General features: G+C 34.1%; 1 protein-coding gene across 8 annotated transcripts in view; it reads left to right on the top strand.

The window, feature by feature from the left end:
- The window catches only part of NOL4 (nucleolar protein 4), a 456,396-nt gene extending 435,900 nt beyond the window's left edge, over positions 1-20,496 (top strand). For all 8 annotated transcript variants that reach the window (XM_021096221.1, XM_021096222.1, XM_021096224.1 and 5 more), the window contains one exon: positions 19,844-20,496. In XM_021096221.1, the coding sequence (XP_020951880.1) occupies positions 19,844-20,037 (194 nt within the window). In that variant the 3' untranslated portion in view covers positions 20,038-20,496. The remainder of the gene's footprint in view (positions 1-19,843) is intronic.

The following is a 21,247-nucleotide window of genomic DNA, read 5'->3' as shown; positions in this document are numbered from 1 at the left end:
AGGTCAGCACTCTCCATGTTTTGTTTCCCAGCCTCATTAGAGGAGTTGGGGCAGGTTTGTTGGCTCTGCTATTACCAGACACACAGGTGGATGAGGCTCTCCAAGGGCCCCCTAGCATATAGTGCTGGATCTTGCATTTCCCACAAATATGCTTTTGTTTATAGATGAAAGTCTAATTTATTGTTCAATACTAGGGATGAAAAGGAGGAACATCTTAAGTCACCATGATGCTGGTGTCACTCTTAGATATTCTTTTTAAAAATTTTATTTATTTTTACTACTCAATGAATTTATTACATTTATAATTGTACAATGATCATCACAATCCAGTTTTATAGTATTAGATATTCTTTTTAAACATGCAGAATAGCCATGCTTGCTGACTTTAGTTTCAAGTTAGTGATTTTCTCTTAACTTTTAATTACTAGAATAGAAGGCAAAATGGATACTTCATAGGTAGCAGTACTACCCATCCCATTTTCACCTCACTTCCAAAGAAAAAAATAGAAAAATTACCTTGGATATGTACCATTTAAACTTTTTCTTCAAGGAAGTGTTAATAAAAATTTTTGAGACTGTACACACACAAAAAAATAAACATAGTAAGATCTCTGACAATTTTGAAAACAAATTTATCAAACTAAACCACTTCCTTTGTACTTTTATATACATATATAACTTATACCTGTAGGATCCTATATATATGAGTTTTTATGAGTTCTGTAATTATTATTTATTTATAGTGAATTTTAAGGGATTTAAAAAACATGAATTGAAATTATATCATTTTTAGGTTACTGATAATGATGAGAATATTGAAAAATTTATAAAAAAGAAAATATTCTCCCATTTTGTCCCTTAATACAATCAATGAGACAATAAACTATTATACTTTAAGAATTTTTTCACTAAAAAATTATTCTCTAATATAATCACCAAGCTAAGGGTAAATATTAGAATTTTATAATATTATTGTAATATTACAGTATTACAGATATTAACTGTCATTCTGATTGTTAATTATTAGTGATCCCAACCAGAGGGGTTATTACTTCACTGATTCCCATATGTTTTACCAAGGGAGCCATCAGTATTTCTGCTAAGGTGGCTGTTATCCTAAGTTTTTAATCTTTGTGGTATAAGCTCAATACCTGAATATGTGTTCAATAACTAGGAATTTAAAATAATTAATTTTCCTACTGAGCATATAAACAAAAGGCAACACATATTTGTTAAATTTGTCTTGGTATTTAGAATACCTGACATTTGGGATCAGAGGGAAAATTATTTTGAATAAGATATAATGAATATGATTTTTTTTATATGTCAACTTGATTGACAACAAGATGCCCAGACTTTTAGCTAAACATTCCAAGTATATCTGGGAGGTTGTTTTTGGATGAAATTAACATTTGAGGAAGTTCCTCTTGTGGCACAGCAGAAATGAATCTGACACTAGTCATCCACGAGGATGCAGGTTCCATCCCTTGCCTCACCTAGTGGGTTAAGGAACTGGCATTGCCGTGAGCTGGGGTGTAGGTTACAGACATTGACCTACATTGCTGTGGCTCTGGTGTTGTGGCTCTGGCATAGGCTGGCAGCGATAGCTCCAATTCACCCCCTAGCCTGTGGACTTCCATATGCCAAGGTGCAGCCCTAAAAAGTAAAGAAAAAAAGGGGGGGGGGGAATTAACATTTGAATTAATAGGCTAGGTATAGATTGCCTTCTCTAATGTGGGTGGACCTTATCCAATCAAATAAAGACCTGAACAGAACAGAAAGGCTAAGAAAGAGCAAACCTTTTGCCTAAAGGCTTGAGCTAGGACTTTGGGTTTTTTCTTGGTTTTGGAATTAAACTGAAATATCAGAAATTCTTTGGTCACAAGCCTGCCAACTTTTAGACTGGCACTTATAAGCTTCCCTGGATCTTAGGCCTTAGGACTAGTCTACACCCTCAGCTTTCCTGGGTTTCTAGCCTGCCCACTGCAGGTCATAGGACTTCCCAATCTCCATAATCAAGTGAGCCACTTGCTTATTGGATATGTATTTTACACACACACACACACGCACACACACCTTGTTTGTTCTGTTTCTCTGGAGAACCTTGATTAATACCATAAGTCACATCAACTTAAATAAATTCTTGGACTTTAACAGAAATAATCCCTGAATCCTTTATTATCACTGAGGGGTTAAGACAAAGATAAGGTCCTAGCTAAGAAAAAATCTTATTGGATCATTTAACACTTACAATTTAATTTTCCCTGCTCCAAGACCCTGACAAACAGACAAAAGTAGTAGTGGTATTCAGTAACATTGGGAATCTCAGAGAAAATTAATAATTAGCCCACATTCACCTGTCTAGAAGTTTTCTGCATTAGGACTTGAACTCATGTATTTCACTTGCTAGTTTTATAATATTATTATATGCCATGTCCTTTCTATGGGTATAATAAATGAGTGTTTATGATTTAGAGAAGAAACTTATGCCTGACTTCAAATTTATTAGTATTTTTTAACCATTTACTTGAGTTATCAGAACTTTAATAACACAGGTAGTGTTTCCATCTAATTTACATCTTTCAAGGGTCTTCAAATATTTCTTGAAATAGATTGAATAAACACAAACAGATACATTTTGCAACCTACACTTAAAATTGTGGCTTATTGGTTTTTTGTTCTCTTAAAAATGGAACAAAATAAAAGCGTAAAGGAATAAAACAAATACCTAGTCTTTCCTTAGGGCATCCTGGATGTTTTCATGTTATCATGCCACTTGTTTATAATATTTCTTCCTAATCTTTAGACATTGCTAGAAAACTAAGACTGCAGTGGTCAGAAAAAGCAGAAACCAATAGTTCAGCAAATAACACAGTAATTCATTATGTCATCATATAGTATGTTCAAGTTCGCTGAAGTTAAAAAGTAACTCTTCTCCCTCCTTGCTGTAATATTTTTGTTCACAAGCAAAAAATAGGCAGAAAACATGCTGAGAGTTTCCCCCCAACACACGAATTTCTGACTCTGCTGGGCAGTATTTAATACTTTTAGGTCATCCCACAGTTTATCAAAATGCTTAGTCAGATATCTATAAAATATTGAATTTGAATCTCAAATAGAACAACCACACATTAAGTAACCTCAGGCGGTTTATAGAGCTGAGTACCAGGAATTAGCTAATATAAGTAGAAGAAAGATTAGGTAGGCCAAAGGGAAAAAAAATGACTGAGTCTTTTCAGATTGATTAGGTAGAAAATTGAGTCTAATCTCTTGGGGGAAAAAAAGATGAAATATAAGAAGACCTGGTAAGGGGGAACTTTAATAGATGAATTTTTAAAGGCAGGTCCAAGAGATTTGTGTTTTGAAGTTATATAAAGACTCAGCTAAATTTGCCTTGGGACAATCATGTATAATTTTTTTTTAATGTATGGGATATTGATTGCAGTTTAAACTATCAAAGTTGCCTTCAAGTCAGCATCAGAATATATTATGATGGCTATTTCAAAATGTAGTTGCTGTCAGTGTTTGATCCTTAGTTTTATAAAGGAGAATATTTTGAAAGAAGATGAGGGGTGATCCACATACTCCTCATTTCACCCTTACATGATGATTTACAAAACTATTTGGCCCTGATATTGAGACCATTTTTCTTAGATATCTGTAGAATAAGTATCTCAGAAATCTTTTGCATGCTTTATAGATAAACACCCTTCTTTAGTATGCTTTATAGATAAAAACCCTTCTTTAGTAGTCTAATACTGGTAATCAGTGTTCATTAAGTAGAGAAGAGCAAATGTGTGTGATGAGGTCAAGAGGAGTTAAGTACTTCAAAGCACAATCATATAAGGCCTGCCATTAGACCCAAATATGTTGAAAATATCTCCGGTTTGACATATTTTAAAAGGGAGACAAATGGTTTCCACTTAATTGTAGTATCAGCTCTTCTCTCTTAAACAGAAGAGTGAGTTGCCTGAAGATGGAGTGATCCCAGACCTTGCATTAACCCTTCCTGTCTGTTTCAAACTTGAGGTAAATGAACAGCTCAGTTCTTAGGCAGATGCATAATATAATTCTACACTGATAAAAAAGACCCATATAAAAATATATTGGAGAAGTGTTTAAAGGATATTTTATAATATATTTGTGTGTGTACACTAGTAAGTCAAAATTTGACAAAGGTTTTGGCATAAAAGATTTATAACCTAATGATGAAAGTTGAAGGCGGAATTAAATTCATCATAAAGTTACAATTGTCTGGAAACTATGTGCCCCAGTATCATAACCTCAAAATCAATAAATAAAAGGAGAGCAAAATTACAAGAAGAAATGGACAAGCCACAATCACAGCCTTTGACTTTTAGCACACTTCTCTCAGAAGCTGGGATAGAAAAAAATTCCTTTGGATTTGAAAAATGCTAGAATCTGTCCCAGCTATCTGATAATATACATTCTCTCAGATGTATTGACTACTTAAACAAATGGTGACAACCCAAGTATCATTAATATGCTGATAATACTTTGTTCAGAAATGTTGTCTTCATAATTTATGAAGATAAAAACACTGCACATTAAATTCATGTGATGGAAATAAAGGTTTTTTGACACACACATTATAAAAGAATAGAAATTACTGAGCTACTCATTTAACTCAAGAAGTTTGAAACATCAGAGAAAATGCGGCATAAGAAAGAAAAACAGAGAAATTAAATATAAAACAAAGAAATATAATACAGGAGATCAATAAATTAAAAAGCAGACTCTTTGAAAGGACTTTTACAATATTTGGCAGAATAAACTAAGAGGAAGGAAGCATTAAAGATGAAAAAAGAATGTATACATGTATGTGTAACTGGGTCACCATGCTGTACAGTAGAAAAAAAACTGTATTGGGGAAATTTTAAAAAAAATTTTAAATAAAGATTTCAAAATTATAATAATCTATAACTTTATGCAAGTATACTTGAAAATTTAGAGATATGACTGTTTTACAAAAATATAACTGACCGATATCAGCTAAAAAAGGAATAGATATTCTAAATGATTAGACTGAATCAGTATTATAAAAATCTATCCATTCAAGAAATCAGACCCAGATGGCTTTACAAAAGAGTTTTATCAAAACTTCAAAAACTAGATAACCGTTATTTTGGAGAAAAAGTTCTAAAAAGAGGGAAAGAAAAATAAATGGGAAATATCCAGGATATTTTCTGATGCTACTGTAATCCTATCATCAAAAATAGTATTATAAAAGCAAATTATATTGCAATCACTTGTGAATATAAATGTAATTCATTAGCACCTTGAATCTAGTTATGTGTATCTGCTATAATCTACATTAGCTAATTAAGCCAAACTGCTGAAGAATAATGGTTAATTTTTTTTTTCACTTTTTGGCAGAAGACTATGAAAATACTATCAATGATATATCTCTATTAAACACCTGATCAAAATATAAAATGAAAATCAACCCACAACCAGAGTTTCCAAGTGATATATATATTATTCAAGCCAGAAATATCACTTCCCTTATTGATGGTGAATTTATTAAATTGCGTTGGACTATAGCAGCTGAAGAAATGCGTCCAGAGAAAATAAACTGATTTGACTATATCAGTATAGCAAAAAAAAGTGCTTAAGGAATTGAAGAAATCAAGATATTATCAGTATCAATGGTCAGTTAAAACCAAGGAAAAATAAACAACTTCCAAGTTGTTTCCCTTGTCTTTTAATAAGTTGAGATGTTTCTCCTACTGCTCTGCTGTTGTTTGAGGAATTTCTCCTATTGCTCTGTTGTTGTATGAGGAATCAATGTTGAGTTTGAACTGACAGAAGAATTGGCATCTCTGAATAGTAGAGTGGAACAACTCTAGCTAGGTATATTTTCAAAGTTAAGAAAAAAACTAATTCACTGCAACCTGATGTGGAATCTTCTAAGACCTGTGAGGCAACAGTGGATTATTTGGATAAAATTACTAGATTTTCTTTTACATAAGGCATATGGTTATGCCTTGAACTATTCATCAGCAGGCACATTGTAAAAAATATTTGAATCCATCGAGTATTATCAAAACAATAGAATCAGCTTTAAATTTCATTTGTCCTCATCTAACATCTGCGAAATTTTGTCAGAAACAGAATCTGAATATTCTAATTTCTTCTACCACACCACATTTTGATGTATTAGTGGTCAATTTTTATTTCTATTATTTTTCAGGTCAGGGCTAAGATTGAAATTTTTCTGAATAAGAGCTAGACTCGTTTTATTATCAAACACTGAATAGCTTTGTGAATTAGCATTTACTGCAGAATTGACAATGACAAAATCAACCTACATTCAAGGCAAAACAATGCTTATGTGAAGCTTAGGCTGTGGTAAAGTCATTTTGCTGATGACCAATATTGTTTGAATCACAATTAATGGTTACCTGATTTATAAACTTGTGATACTCTCAAAGTTAAAATAAGAAATTAAAATTCCATTCCCACACAATTTTCTGGTGGATATATTTACTGAGCAAATACTGCAGGCTCAATGATGTTTTTATGGACCTCGGTGCTAAGTGCAAAGTAACTTGCCGTATTTCAAAATCCTTTTTAGTGTTCACTTGAATAGCTTCCAGGCTAACCTTTAATTGGAAGCAATTAATCTGCATGAATTGACATGCTAAATGGCAAGTATCAAGAGAAAACTCAAACAGAATACTACAAATGAGTTCCAAGTGATGAATATGCTTAACTAAATTCATATTCTTGTGAGCTGTTATCGGTATTTGGAAAAGTATATCTGCCTGATATTTTCATAGGCAAATTAAGAGAAAATCTCTGTACAGAACCAAATTAATGGAAGAACACTTAAAACTGAGTTAGATTATAGGGAACCCTAAATTTCAACTGCAATTAAGCAAAATATTACCCCCCAAAAAAGTTCATTCTTGCTAGTAGAGCTGTGTTACAAAATATGTTTTTTCCCTTCGATATAATTGTAAATGTGGTTGCTATCTTCATTTCCCTTTCTTATCATTTATTATTAGTATGTAGAAGAAATGCAATAGACTTTTGTATATTCTTTTTTTATCCTGCAAATTTACTGAATTTGTTTTTTCAGTCCTAACAATTTTGGTGAGTTTGTAGCTTTTCTACACATAATATTATGTCATCTGTAAATAGTGACAGCTTTAATTATTCCTTTCCAATTTGAATGTTTTATTTCTTTTTCTTGCCTAATTGCTCTGGCTAGGAACTTCAATATTATGTTGACTAAAAGTGGAGAGTGTTCATCTTTGTCTAGTTCCTGGTTTTACAGGAAAAGTTTTCAACTTTTCACCACTGATGTTAGTTTAGGCTCATTATATATGGCCTTTATTAGATTGAGGTACATTCCCTCTATACCTACTGTATTGAGAGTTTTTATCATAAATGGATGTTGAATTTTTTCAAATGCTTTTTCTTCACCTGGTAATATAACCATATGATTTATATCCTTTACTTTGTAATGTGGTGTATCACATTGATTGATTTGCAGATGTTGAACTTCTTGTATCACTGAAATAATTCAAACTTGACCTTAATGTGTTATTCCATAATGTGTCATTGAATCCAGTATGCTATTATTTTTGCTGACATTTTTTTCATCTATGTTTATCAGGAATATTGGTCTGTAATTTCCTTTTCTTGTGGTGTCTTCATCAGTTTTGATATCTAAGTATACCACTACAGAAAATCAAATCACAAATGAAGAGAGAAAGAGAAGAAAATACAGAGGAATTATAAAAAAGCCAGAAAATAATTAACAAAATGGCAGCAATAAGTACATATATATCAATAATACCTTTAAAGATCAGAAACAAGACAAGAATGTCCACTCCCACCACTTTTTTCAACATGGTTTTTGAAGTCCTAGCTATGACAATCAGAGAAGAAACAAAAGGAATCAAAATTGAAAAAGAATAAGTGAAATTATCACTGTTTTCAGATTACATGATACTATATATAGAAAATCCTGAAGATTCTGCCAGAAAACTCTTAGAGCTCATCAAAATTTCAATAAAGTTTCAGGATACAAAATTAAAACACAGAAATCTCTTGCAATCCTATATACTAGCAACAAAAAATCAAAAATAGAAAATAAGGAAACAATCCCATTTACCATTTCATCGAAAAGAATAAAATACCTAAGAGGAATAAACCTACCTAAAGAGGCCTGTATCATAGACCTCAACTCTGAAAACTATACTCTGTACTCCAAAAAATATAAGACACTGATAAAGGAAATCAAGATGACACAAACAGATGAAAAGTTATACTATGTTCTTGGATTGGAAGAATCAGTATTGTCAAAATGACTATACTACCAAAAACAATCTACAGATTCAATGCAATCCTTATGAAATTACCAATAGCATTTTAAATTTGTATGGAAACACAAAGACCTTGCATAGCCAAAGCAATCTTGAGAAAGAAAATGGAGCTGGAGAGATAAGGCTCCCCAACTTCAGACTATACTACAAAGCTATTGAACCAGTATGGTACTTGCACAAAATCAGAAATATAGATCAGCAGGAACAGTGGAGAAAGCCCAGAAATAAACCCATACACCTATGGTCAGTTAATCTACAACAAAGGAGGCAAGAACATACAATGGAGAACAGATAGTCTCTTCAATAAATGGTGCTAGGAAAACTGAACAGCTATATGTAAAAGAAAATTAGAACATTCTTTTATACCATGCACAAACATGAACTCAAAATGGACTAAATACCTAAAATAAAATAAAAAATGAACACTCACTGACATGAATTGGAGCAATATCTTCTTTATCCACCTCCTAGAGTGATTAAAAAAACAAAAATAAATATATGGGACCTAATTAAACTTAAGCTTTTGCACAGCAAAGGAAACCATAAAAAAAGGAAAAGACAACCTGCCCAATGGAATAAAATCCTTGTATATGAGGTGACCGACATGGAATAAATCTCCCAAATATACAAACATCTCATGCCAAATATATATAAAAATAAGCAGAAGATGCTATAAACATAGATAAAAACAGGCAGAATGATCTTTGACATAAATGACAGCAACATATTTTTTGACCCACCTCCTATAATAAAGACAATGAAAACACAAATAAACCAATGTAATCTAATTAAACTCAAAAGATTCTGCACAGCAAAGGAAACCATGAAAAAGACAACAAGACAACCCACAGAATTGAGAAAACTTTTGCAAATGACTCAACTGGCAATGGTTTAATCTCCAAGATATACAAACAATTCATACAACTCAACAAAAAACAAACAACCTAATCAAAAAATGGTCAGAAGACCTAAATAGACATTTCTCCAAATAAGACCTACAGATGGCCAGCAGGCACATGAAAAAATGCTCACATCACTAATTATTAGAGAAATGCAAATCAAAACTACAATGAGGTACCACCTCATGCCAGTTAGAGTGGCCACCATTAACAAGTCCACAAACAGCAAAGGCTGGAGAGGATGTGGAGAAAAGAGAACACTCCTACACTTTTGGTGGAAATGTAAATTGGTACAACCACTATGGAAAACAGTATGGAGGTACCTCAGAAAACTACACATAGAACTACCATATGACCCAGCAATCCCACTCCTGGGCATGTATCTGGACAAAACTTTCATTGAAAAATATACATGCATCTGTATGTTCATCGCAGTGCTATTCACAATAGCCAAGACATGGAAACAACCTAAATGTCCATCAACAGATGAATGGATTAAGAAGATGTCGTACATATATACAATGGAATACTACTCAGCCATAAAAAAGGACAAAATAATGCCATTTGCAGCAACATGGATAGAACTAGAGACTCTCTTACTGAGTGAATTAAGTCAGAAAAAGAAAAACTGACACCATGTGATATCACTTACATGTGGAGTCTAAAATATGACACAAATGATCTATCTCCAAAACAGAAACAGATCATGGACATGGAGGACAGACTCATGTTTCCCAGGGGGTAGGGGGAGGGTCTGGGGTGGATTGGGAGTTTGGGGATATTAGAGGCATACTGTCACATTTGAAGTGGATAAGCAATGAGATTCTGCTGCATAGCACCGGGAACTATATCCAATCACTTGTGATGGAACATGATGGAGGATAATGTGAGAAAAATAATGTATACATATGTATAACTGGGTCACTTTGCTATACAGCAGAAACTGACAGAACATTATAAATTAACTATAATAAAAAATAAAAAATAGGCAAATTATCTGAATAGACATTTCTTTGAAGACAGACAGATGGCCAAAAAAAGCACATGAAAAGATGCTCAACATCACTAATTATTCAACATACAAATAAAAACTACAATTAGGTATCACCTTACACCAGTCAGAATGGCCATCATCAAAAAGTCTACAAAAAATAAGTCTTGGAGAGGGTATGGAGTAAAGGAAGCCCTCCTGCATCATTGGTGGTGATGTAAATTGGTACAACCACTATGGAAAACAGTATGGAGATTCCTCAGAAAACTAAATGTATAACTACCATATAATCCAGCCATCCCACTCCTGGCCATCTGGAGAAAACCATAATTTGAAAAGACACCTGCACCCCAGTGTTCATAGAAGCACTATTTACAACAGTCAAGACATGGAAGCAACCTGTCCATCCACAGAGGAATGGATAAATAAGATGTGGTAATATATACAATGGAATATTATTCAACAAAAAAAGGAACAAAATAATACCATTTGCAGCAACATGGATGGACTTAGAAATTATCATATGAAATGAAGTCAGACAAAGACAGCTACTACATGAAATCACTAATATGTGGAATCTAATTTTTTAAAAAATGATACTAAGGAACTTAATTACAAAAGAGAAACACACTAAAAAATTTCAAAACCAAAGTTATCAAAGAGGAAATGCTTTGGGGGGAGGGAGGGATAAATTAAGAGTTTGGGATTAACATATACATACTTCTATCTATAAATTAGATAAGTAACAAGGACCTACTATATAGCACAGAGAAATCTACTCAATACTATATAATAACCTATATGGGTAAAGAATCTGCAAAGGAATTGATATATGTATATGTATAACTGATTCACCTGAAACTATCACAGCACTGTAAGTTAACTATACTCCAATAAAATTAAATAATAATAATTCCTTTTAATATAAAGGACTAAATTCTCCAATAAAAAGACAGAGGTTGTTATGGGTTAAAGAAATGAAACCCATCTAGATACTGCCAAAAAGAGACTCACTTCAGATGTAAGGACACACAGAAACTTGACTGAAAGGGAAGGGATTGAAAAAGATGTTCCATGCAAATGGAAATAAAAAGAAAGTTTGAATAGCTATATTTATATCAGACAAAATAGACACTAAGACAAAACTATAATAAAAGACAAAGAGGGTCTTTACATAATTATAAAGGAGTCAGTACAGTAAAATGATACATTTGTAAATATGTAGCACCCAACATAAGAACACATAAATATATAAAGCAAGTGTTAATATACCTAAAGGGAGAAATAGACAATAGTACAATAATAGTAGACTTTAATATCCCACTTACATGAATGGATAGATTAGACAAAATCAGTAAGGAAACATATCCTTAAATGACATGTTAGATCAGAATGCTTTAATGCAAATACGCAGACTATGCCATCTTAGGTGCACATGAAACATTCTTTAGAATAGATCAGATATTAGGCCTCAAAACAAGTTTTAATAAATTTAATAAAATTCAAATAATATCAAGCATCTTTTTGGACCACAATATTATGAAACCAGAAATTAATTACAAAAAATAGAAAATTGACAAATATGTGGAGGTTGAGCAACATGCCACTTAACAACCAATAGGTCAAAGAAGCAATCAAAAGAGAAATCAGAAAATACCTCAAGACTAATAAGAGTGGAAAATGGAACTACAACATACCAAAACTTATGAGATACAGCAAAAGCTATCCCAAGAGTTCATGGTAATACGTGCCTCCACCAAGAAACAAAAAAAAAGATCTCATAAAAACAATTATACTTTACACCTCAAGGAACTAGAAAAAGAACTAACTAAGCCCTAAGTTAGTAGAAGGAAGGAAATAATAAGGATCAGAGTGAAAATAAATGAAAAGAGACTAGAAAGACAATAGAAAGATAAAAATAAAAGCTATTCTTTTGAAAAGATAAAATTGACAAACTTACTTTAAAAAAAGAGGGGACTCAAATGCAATCAGAAATGAAAGAGGAGGCAGTACAATTGATATCATAAAAATACAAAGGATGATAAGAAACTACTACGAACAACTACATGCCAACAAATTGGACAACTGAGAACAAATAGATAAATTTCTAAAACACAACCTGCTAAGACTGCATCATGAAGAACTATAAAATCTGAATAGGACCAATTACTGGTAAGGAGGTTAAGGAGATTGAATCAGTAATCAAAAAATCTTCCAACAAAAAATAAAGGTCTAGAACCATACAACTTCATTGGATTCTACCAAACATTTAAAGAACTAATACCAATCCTCAAACTTTTCCAAAAAAAAAAAAAAAAAACAGGAGAGAAGGGAACACTTCCAAACTCATTTTTCCTAGGCCAGTATTCTTCCAATACCAGATGAGACTTATCATGATCTTGGCTACCAAAGTTGATAATTAGAAGACCTTTATTCAGAGAATAATGCAAGAAGTGTGTTCAGGTAGAAACTGCAAATATTTCACCATTGTTTCTGGCATTGCTTTTGTATGAGCTGTAGACTGATGGCCACTAATGAAAGATATCAGGAACCTGAGGAAATCGCCACTACCAACTAGAATTATCAGCTCATGCAATTAACCAGGATCAAATTGAAGCTCTGGCAAAGGAGGAACCAAAAGATACCACCTTAGTATGATTTTATATAGGCCATTAGGCCTATTTTTAAAGTCTCTTGAATATTTTTAAATATAACTAAATTCTGGCTTTAGAGAAAACTCCCTGAGCTATATCACTACTTTGTTCTAGCCAGCACCCTACACACCACACTCCTGCTTGTCTCCACATCTTTGTTTGTTATTCCTATGGGGGCATTTGTCCTTCCCTGCCCAACTACTCATATTTCTTCTGAGCTGGACCACTGTGGTATAGAAGGAAGGACCAGGAACCCTGTGTGACTTTGGGCAAGGCAGTGAATCTCAGTTTCTCCAACTATAAAATGGGCCCAATTACTGTGCTCTGCTCACCCACCAGACTGCAGCGCAGTTCCAAGGGGGACAGTGTGAGTTTCTAGCAAGGAAAGAGAAGTGCTGGGAGGCAGTGTTCTGCTCACGTGCTCACCACTACAGTCCTTGCTTCTCCTTTCTTCTGAGCCCCTCAGCCCTCACCTATACTACCAACTTTGTTCATTAAACAAGGACCCCATTAAACATTATATATATGCATACATATACATATACATATATATATATGAAATAAATAGATAGATAGCCTTTCACACCATATTCATAGAGCCCTGAGCAGGAGCTCTGGGACAAAAGGGACTTCAGCCATTTCTCTCTCATCGCCCCAAACTGTAAGATCTTTCTATTGTAACCCTAAACCAAATAAGTCATTTAGATGTGGCCATAAAAGCAGATTCTTTTTTATCTTTAAAAAACAAAAGGTCTTCGTTTGAAGTCAAAATAGTAAAATTCACAAGAAATTGCTAATAAAATATGTTATGTTTTATCTTGAATCAGACACATTTGAGTAACCCCCTGCCATATGATCCAACAGTTCCACTTCTGGGTATTTATCGGAAGGAAATGAAAACACTAACTTGAAAAGATAACTGTAGCCCTATGTTCATTGCAGCATTATTTACAATAGCCAAATATGGAAACAATTGTCCATTCATAGACAGGTGGATTAAGAATACGACAATGAGGAGTTTCCATTGTGATTCAGTGGTAACAAATCCAACTAGTATCCATGAGGACGCAGGTTCGATCCCTGGCCTTGCTCAGTGGGTTAAGGATCCATCGTTGCCATGAACCATGGTGTAGGTTGCAGATGTGACTTGGACCCCACATTGCTGTGGCTGTGGTATAGGCTGGCAGCTTCAGCTCTGTTTTGACCCCTAGCACGTGAACTTCAATGTGCAACAGGTGCAGCCCTAAAAATAGAAAGAAAAAAAAAATATGACAATGAGGCTTTCCCATTGTGAGAATGCAGGTTCAATCCCTGGCCTTGCTCAGTGGGTTAAAGATCCTATGTTGCTACAAGATGTGGCATAGGTCGTAGATGTGGCTTGGATCTATGTTGCTGTGGCATAGGCTGGTACCTGCAGCTCCGACTCAGCCCCTAGCATGGGAATTTCCATATGCCTCAGGTGTGGCCCTAAAAAGAGGGAAAAAAAGGACAATGAAATACTACTTAGCCATAAAAATAAAAGGAAATATTGCTATTTGTGATAACATGAATAGACTACAAGGGCTTTATGCTAAGTGAAATAAGAGAAAAACAAATACTATATGATTCCAATTCATGCAGAATTGGGAAAAAAACATTAAAAAATCAGATACAAAGAACAGGTGGGTACAGGGGTGAATGAAATGGGTGAAAGTCATCAAAAGATACAAACTTCCAGTCATTATATAAATAAGTCATGGAGATGTGATGTACCGCCTGGTGACTAGAATTAATAATACTGTATTGCACATTTGAAAATTGCTAAAAATCAGCCTTAAAAGTTCTCATCAGAAGAAAAAGAAGTTGGTAACTGTGTGCAATGATGGATGTTAACTAGACTTACTGCAGTGATCATTTAATGATATCTACTAATACCAAGTCATTATGTTGAACATCTGAAATAAATGTTATATGTCCACAAAAAGTCTTATGAAAATTTAACTATAGGTACCTAAATGCCTCTTGACCTGTAGTGATTAAAATATTTACCATCTGACCCATAATGTTTAAAAGCATGCATCTGAAAATGTCACTCACTTATTTAAAATTGTTAAATGAATTACAAGTTATTCCAACATTTCAGAGTGCATGACTTGGGAGTGGAAGTTTTAGGTGAAGGAGGGAGAGTAGGAGAAGCTTACACACAGCTACGACCTTTTTATACCCAGCTCAAGAGTCATTGTAATATTTAGTGGTAGGAGATGAACATAACTATTTTTCTCTTTTTCAGCAACAATTCATGTAGAAAGTACTGTGATAAGCAATTCTACTTAGATTATTTTTTTCACAACTTTGGATAACTTTTATAGACATAATATTCTCATATAGTAGAGGTAACTTTATTCAAATAAGTTACACTAAATCTACTGTTTTTTATGTCTAACTAGTTTCCTTTTAACCATAATTGGGTGTTATTAATGGCATCACTCATTCTCCATTTCTTGAGTGTCGGCTGTAGAAATATCTGGCATTTCTCACTCATTTCTTACACAAGTATTTATTGAGCCTTGCCTTTATGCCATACACCACCAACAGCTACAATGTGGTAAAAAAGATGCAAAGGGTGCCCACATTCATAGGTCTTGCATTTCTCCTCAGTATATATAATAAAAATTGTTACCAAGTTTTTTAAAAAATACTTTTCTTTTGATTTGTCTCTAATATGTGGAACCTCATAAAAAGATACAAAAGAACTTATTTACAAAGCAGAAATAGACTCAAAGGAGTTCCTGTCATGGCTCAGTGGTTAACGAATCCGACTAGGAACCATGAGGTTATGGGTTCGATTCCTGGCCTCACTCAGTGGGTTAAGGATCTGTGTTGCTGTGGCTGTGGCGTAGGCTGGCGGCTACAGCTCCGATTAGACCCCTAGCATGGAAACCTCCATATGCCTCTGGTGCGGCCCTAGAAAAAGACAAAAAAAAAAAAAATAGACTCAAAGATTTTGCAATCAAACTTATGGTTCCCAAAGGGGAAACACTGAGGTGAGGGTGAATGAGGAGGTTTGGAATTAACATATATATACTACTATCTATCAAATAGATAGGTAACATGGACCTACTGTATAGCACAGGGAAATCTACTCAATATTGTGTAATAACCTATATGGAAAAATAATCTGAAAAGGAATGGATATATGTGTAACTGCTCACTTTTCTGTATACCAGAAACTAACGCAACCTTAAGTCAACTATACTCCAATTGTTTTTTAATTTGCCATTTTAACCACTTTTAAGTACACAGTGCCCTTAAGCACATTCACTTTATTGTGCAACCATCCATCTCCAGAAATTTTCCGTCTTATAAAACTGAAACTCTATACTTGTTAAACAATGTCCCCATTCCTTCCTCCCCTCAGCCCCTAGCAACCACCACGCTGCTTTTTGTCTCTCTGAATTTGACTACGCTAGAAGATAGTAGGTTTTTAATAAACATCTGTGAAATAAAAATAATGATTTTCTTTGCACAAACACAATTAAACTTTGTCCAGAGGTCTCTATTATCTGTGGGTAATTGACACAAAAATAAGACCACAAAGGTAAATCTAATTAAACCAAGGACCAGAAACGTACCATAAATAGGGGGAAGGTATTCAACTGATATTTAATTTTAAAAATAAAAAGAATTATAGATCTACATTTTCATTTAATTAAAATTTATGCATAAGTTAAATGTCTCCCCAAAAACCTTTAAAAAGTAAATCAAGCTTTGGTTTTAGTGGGGCTTATTTTTCTAACAACATTGCATGTTAGCACGAAATATCTTTTATCTCTTATTCAACTTTTCAGAATGAACATTAAGAAGGTCTGCATCATTTTGGCTAAAATGTAAGTACGGTTGACCCTTGAAAAATATGAGTTTGAACTGTGTGACCCCTTTTACACACAGCTTTTTTCAATAGCAATACTACTGTATTCCACTATTTTCAGTTACCTGAATCTGCACAGGTAGAGGATACAAGAGGGCAGACTCTAGTTTACACGGAGATTTGCACCATGGCAAAGAGTCAGCACCTCTCACCCCATGTGTTCAAGGGTCAGCTGTACTTATATGAAATGAGCCTTGTCAAGTTTCCTGAATATATATGCCTCAGCATTTGATATTCAAATCATTATCTCTTTAAGCATCTAATATGTCATCATCCTTGTTCATTTTCTTATTAACTAGTCCCATTCTTCCAAAACCATTCTTTTCAGGGGTCTTGTCTGTGATTTGACCAGGTGTCTAAGAATATTTTACTTCGACTTTTTTAAATTCAGCATTTTCATAAAATTTGAAATTTTGCTTTATGATGACGTACATTATAATTACATTAAAATGTCTGGGTTAAGCCAATCCAGTAAAGTATGACATTGACTCAATAAGGCAGAAATGAATACTAGTGACAAACAGGGAAGCGTTGTTTGAGTAGTCACTAGCCAAACAGTTGTTTCATTTGTGAATATTTTAATTTTTTGCTTCCCTAGTCAACCTCATAACTTTGATGCTTTGAATAATAAACACTCAGCAAAAAGAATTCCTTATATTTTTGATTTATAATCTCAATCCTGATCCTGTAGATCCAAAAGAAGCCAAGATAGTGAAGTCAACTTTCTGCCAGAACTAAAAGTAACAGGAGCTGTGAATGGCTTCTAAATTACTGAGCTCTCTTAAGTTTACCCATGTTAATAATGATCTGTTTTAAAAAAAAGTAAAAGCCATGTCTCAGTTTGGAAGTATATACTTTTGAACCAGAAGTGGATAGTTGCCCAGAAACTTCAGTATTAGAATAAAATCACAACCTCTCTCACCCCAAAGAGAACTGGAGCCCTAGCCCCACCTTTTCTCAACTCCCATTTGGGATGCCAATAAGTAACTTGGCTTGGCAGCAAAAAACATCACAAAATGGTATGCTTTCTAATGAAATAAAGACACTCAGCCAATAAAATAATAGGTATCTACATAACTGAGAGGGGAATTCTTTCACTCTTCTTTCATAAAAGTTTGTATCAGATAGAATCAACTATATTTCAATAAATTTTTTTTTTAATTGTACTAGATAGAGAACAGACTTGTGGTTGCCAGGGGGAGATAGAGTTGGGGAGAGTTGGATTGGGAGTTTATGATTAGCAGATAGGAACAACAAAGTCCTACTGTATAGCACAGGGAACTATATTCAATATCCTGTGATAAACCATCCTAGAAAAGGATATGTAATATGTGCGTGTGTGTGTACAAATTGAACCACAAACATTGTAAATCAACTATTCTTCAGTAAGATAAAATCTAAAAATACGTAAGTTAAAAAAAAAAATTGTCCTAGCATTCTGAAATGTAAATAAAATAAGTAAAATTTAAATTTGGTTCATCCAAAGAACAAAACTTCTGTTATATCATGAGCCTGACTAAATCCACTCAGAATCTTCCAAACAATTGCTGTTGATGATTTGCTTTTTCAGTGTCCCTGTTTGCAACTGTGACATCCCTGTATCTCCCCCTTTCAGCTTGTTATGTCTGTGTCATGATTTTGTAAACGGAGCAAATGGCAGATTGCTCCTGCTAGAAAATCAGAGCTTCGAAGGCCATGGCAGAGGTGGAGATAATTTTCTCTCCACTATCAGAGTTCTTGTGTGTTACCCTTGTGTCTGGACTAATTAAATTCCAAGTGAAGCTACTTCCCTCTTATGGGGCATCTGCCTCTTAGCTGACAGAAGTCCTATTCTCCCTTTGGGACAGAAGGTGGAGGGGGCTGGATCTTGACCTGTTTCTATTTTGCCTCAAGCAGAACTAGAAGGGTAAAATAATATCCCTTGTTTTAGTTCACTAAATACATACTAAAATCTGAAAAATTGTTAGGTTCAGGAAAAATGCTGTTAAAATATTGTCAAGATATAGAGCTGCTACAGTTTTTAAGCATGCCTTTGGTCATGTGCTTAGTAATGTGTTTTCAAGGATTTGAATTTATTACCAAAAATTTAATAATTAAAGGGATAGCTTAAGAACTATAAAAGTGAATACTTAGGTATATAATAAAACCTTCATAATCTAAGAATAATCATACAAAGCATCTGAGCACAAATACTTGAAGAGTTTTAAATCAACTTTGTAAATGAAATTCTAGTAAAAATTTACAAAATGTCATCAAAAAGCAGACCTATATGATTTAAGTATATATAAGGGAAAAAAGACACATGAATGTTTTGGGCAAATAAATATGGAAGCAACTTTAACAATACCTAAAGCAGTATTCCAAGCCTGGTTTCTTTGTGGCATTGTTTGTACTAATCATATAACACATTTCAAAAGCAAACTTTAGTCTAATATATTCACACTTTTAAATACTAACCAACCTGGTGGAAAAAAGCACTGGCCTGAAAGGAAATAAAACACCACTCACATCCTTACTGTGCCACTTTTCAGTTACTGACCTCTAAACATGTCATTGAATCCCCAGAGTCCTCAATTGCTTTTGTTCTAAATTGAGGTGTTTATAATATAGGGTCTTTCACCTCACCCTGTCGGCTCTTTGACTTCTGAATTGGTGGTATCCAAATTATTTAACGAATGTAGCAAATTAAAAAATGTGATTCCCATCATTTCCACTCCTACAGAGAAGTATTGACACCTGGGAGGTGGAATTAACACTGAAAATTACAAAAAGCACATGTTAAGAGGTTTTCACTGTCTTTCTACAGTAAAGGGTGACTTCCAGAGGCTAGACAAAGGGTCTGAGGGAAAACCCAGCCTCTCTTTTTTCCATCGTTGTGGTCGTCAGTCTTTCTGAGAGCCGGTGTATTTGATTAAAGGTATCGGTAGCTTCTCACGAAGGAATACCTAAATTAAATCAACAGTAATTTATTTAGTGCTCATGTTCAAGATACCAAAAGACAAATTGCTCAAATTTGTGATTTTTTTTTTTTCTAGGACCCACCGATCTCAGCATGAAGAGGCAGTTGGCAACCAGCTCAGGATCCTCCAGCAGTTCGAGCTCCAGACCCCAGCTGAGTCCAACTGAAATCAATGCAGTGAGACAGCTCGTTGCAGGATATCGAGAATCAGCTGCATTTTTATTGCGTTCCGCCGATGAACTGGAAAATCTTATTTTGCAACAGAACTGAGTCAAATGACGATCCTCTTCACTGAGGTCTAAATTTGCAGTTTCCACTAATGACATTTTGATTTCCCGGCAGAGATGCATCTGGTTTTACTGCACAGTCTTAAGAAAAATACTTCCATTATGCCACATTGTCCTTGATCCATAAAGTGATGTGTAAAGGTGCTTCAAAGGAACTCTGACCTCTGAAGTACTTGAGATACTTTAATGTGTCCAGCCTACTGCTTTTTATTTCAGTGTGCCAGCATAAATATCTGGGGCAAAAAAAAAAAAAAAAAAAAAAAAAGGAAAAAAAAAGGCTGCATATTCCTAATTCAAGGATAAAACAGAAGAAGCTTGTGGTATCAAAAATAGTTCAAGATCCAAGTGAAATATTAGTGGAATTTGCTACTGAGTTACTGGACTGAAAGCTGTAGTATCTGGCAAAAAAAAAAAAAAAAAAAAGCCAAAATTTCTTGTTACTACAGGATAAAACAATGAAAAGGATCTTGTATTTTAAAATATATATATATATGTAATTTTATAAAAAGAAAACTTGTTTTTCATTCAAAAGTGTCATTTTTACTTTGGTAAATTTTTCATAGGTCCTAAAAGAAAACTGTTTTGAGAAACTAAGTACCTTTTCCACATCCCTTTGCCTTCTCTTCTTTCCAAATTCTTCTACAAAAATAACACTTGATGCTGGGGAAAAACAACAACAAAAAACAGAAAAAACCCTTTCCTACGTTAAGATCATCACATCAGGAACGACTTCTAAGAGAAGCCTACATTTCTCCACTCGTGTCAGTCTCAAGCATCCCACTCAGCACTGCAGATTTGCCATAGCCGCTTTCACCACAGAATTTTTATTAAAAAGAACATATCATTGGAAAAAAAAAAAAATCACACCTTGGTTTCTTAGAGCTGCTTCCCCCGGATTGCCGCTGCTGTTTTAACGGCCATCCCTCTAGCAGCAATTGGATGTAGATGATTGAATGTTAAGAGGTTGCAAGTGACAATCTGAAAATGTGCACTCGTGTGTAGTTTTCTTTTCTCTCTTTCAGAAGTAGTTTCCAAAAAGACCATTACCTCTCCTGATCTGATTTGTCTAATTTACAGTTATAGGTGAAAAAAAATGATGTAAAGAATTATCAGTGGATGCAGCTGCAACTCACAGTGAACTGTCCCCTCCTATTCCCCATACTTCACCCTTCTTTCTTATTTTATAGTGTTGG

Source organism: Sus scrofa, chromosome 6 (assembly GCF_000003025.6).
Source record: "Sus scrofa isolate TJ Tabasco breed Duroc chromosome 6, Sscrofa11.1, whole genome shotgun sequence".
Lineage (NCBI taxonomy): Eukaryota > Metazoa > Chordata > Mammalia > Artiodactyla > Suidae > Sus > Sus scrofa.
Note: the sequence above shows the minus strand (reverse complement) of the source record. Positions and strands in the feature narration are given on the sequence as shown.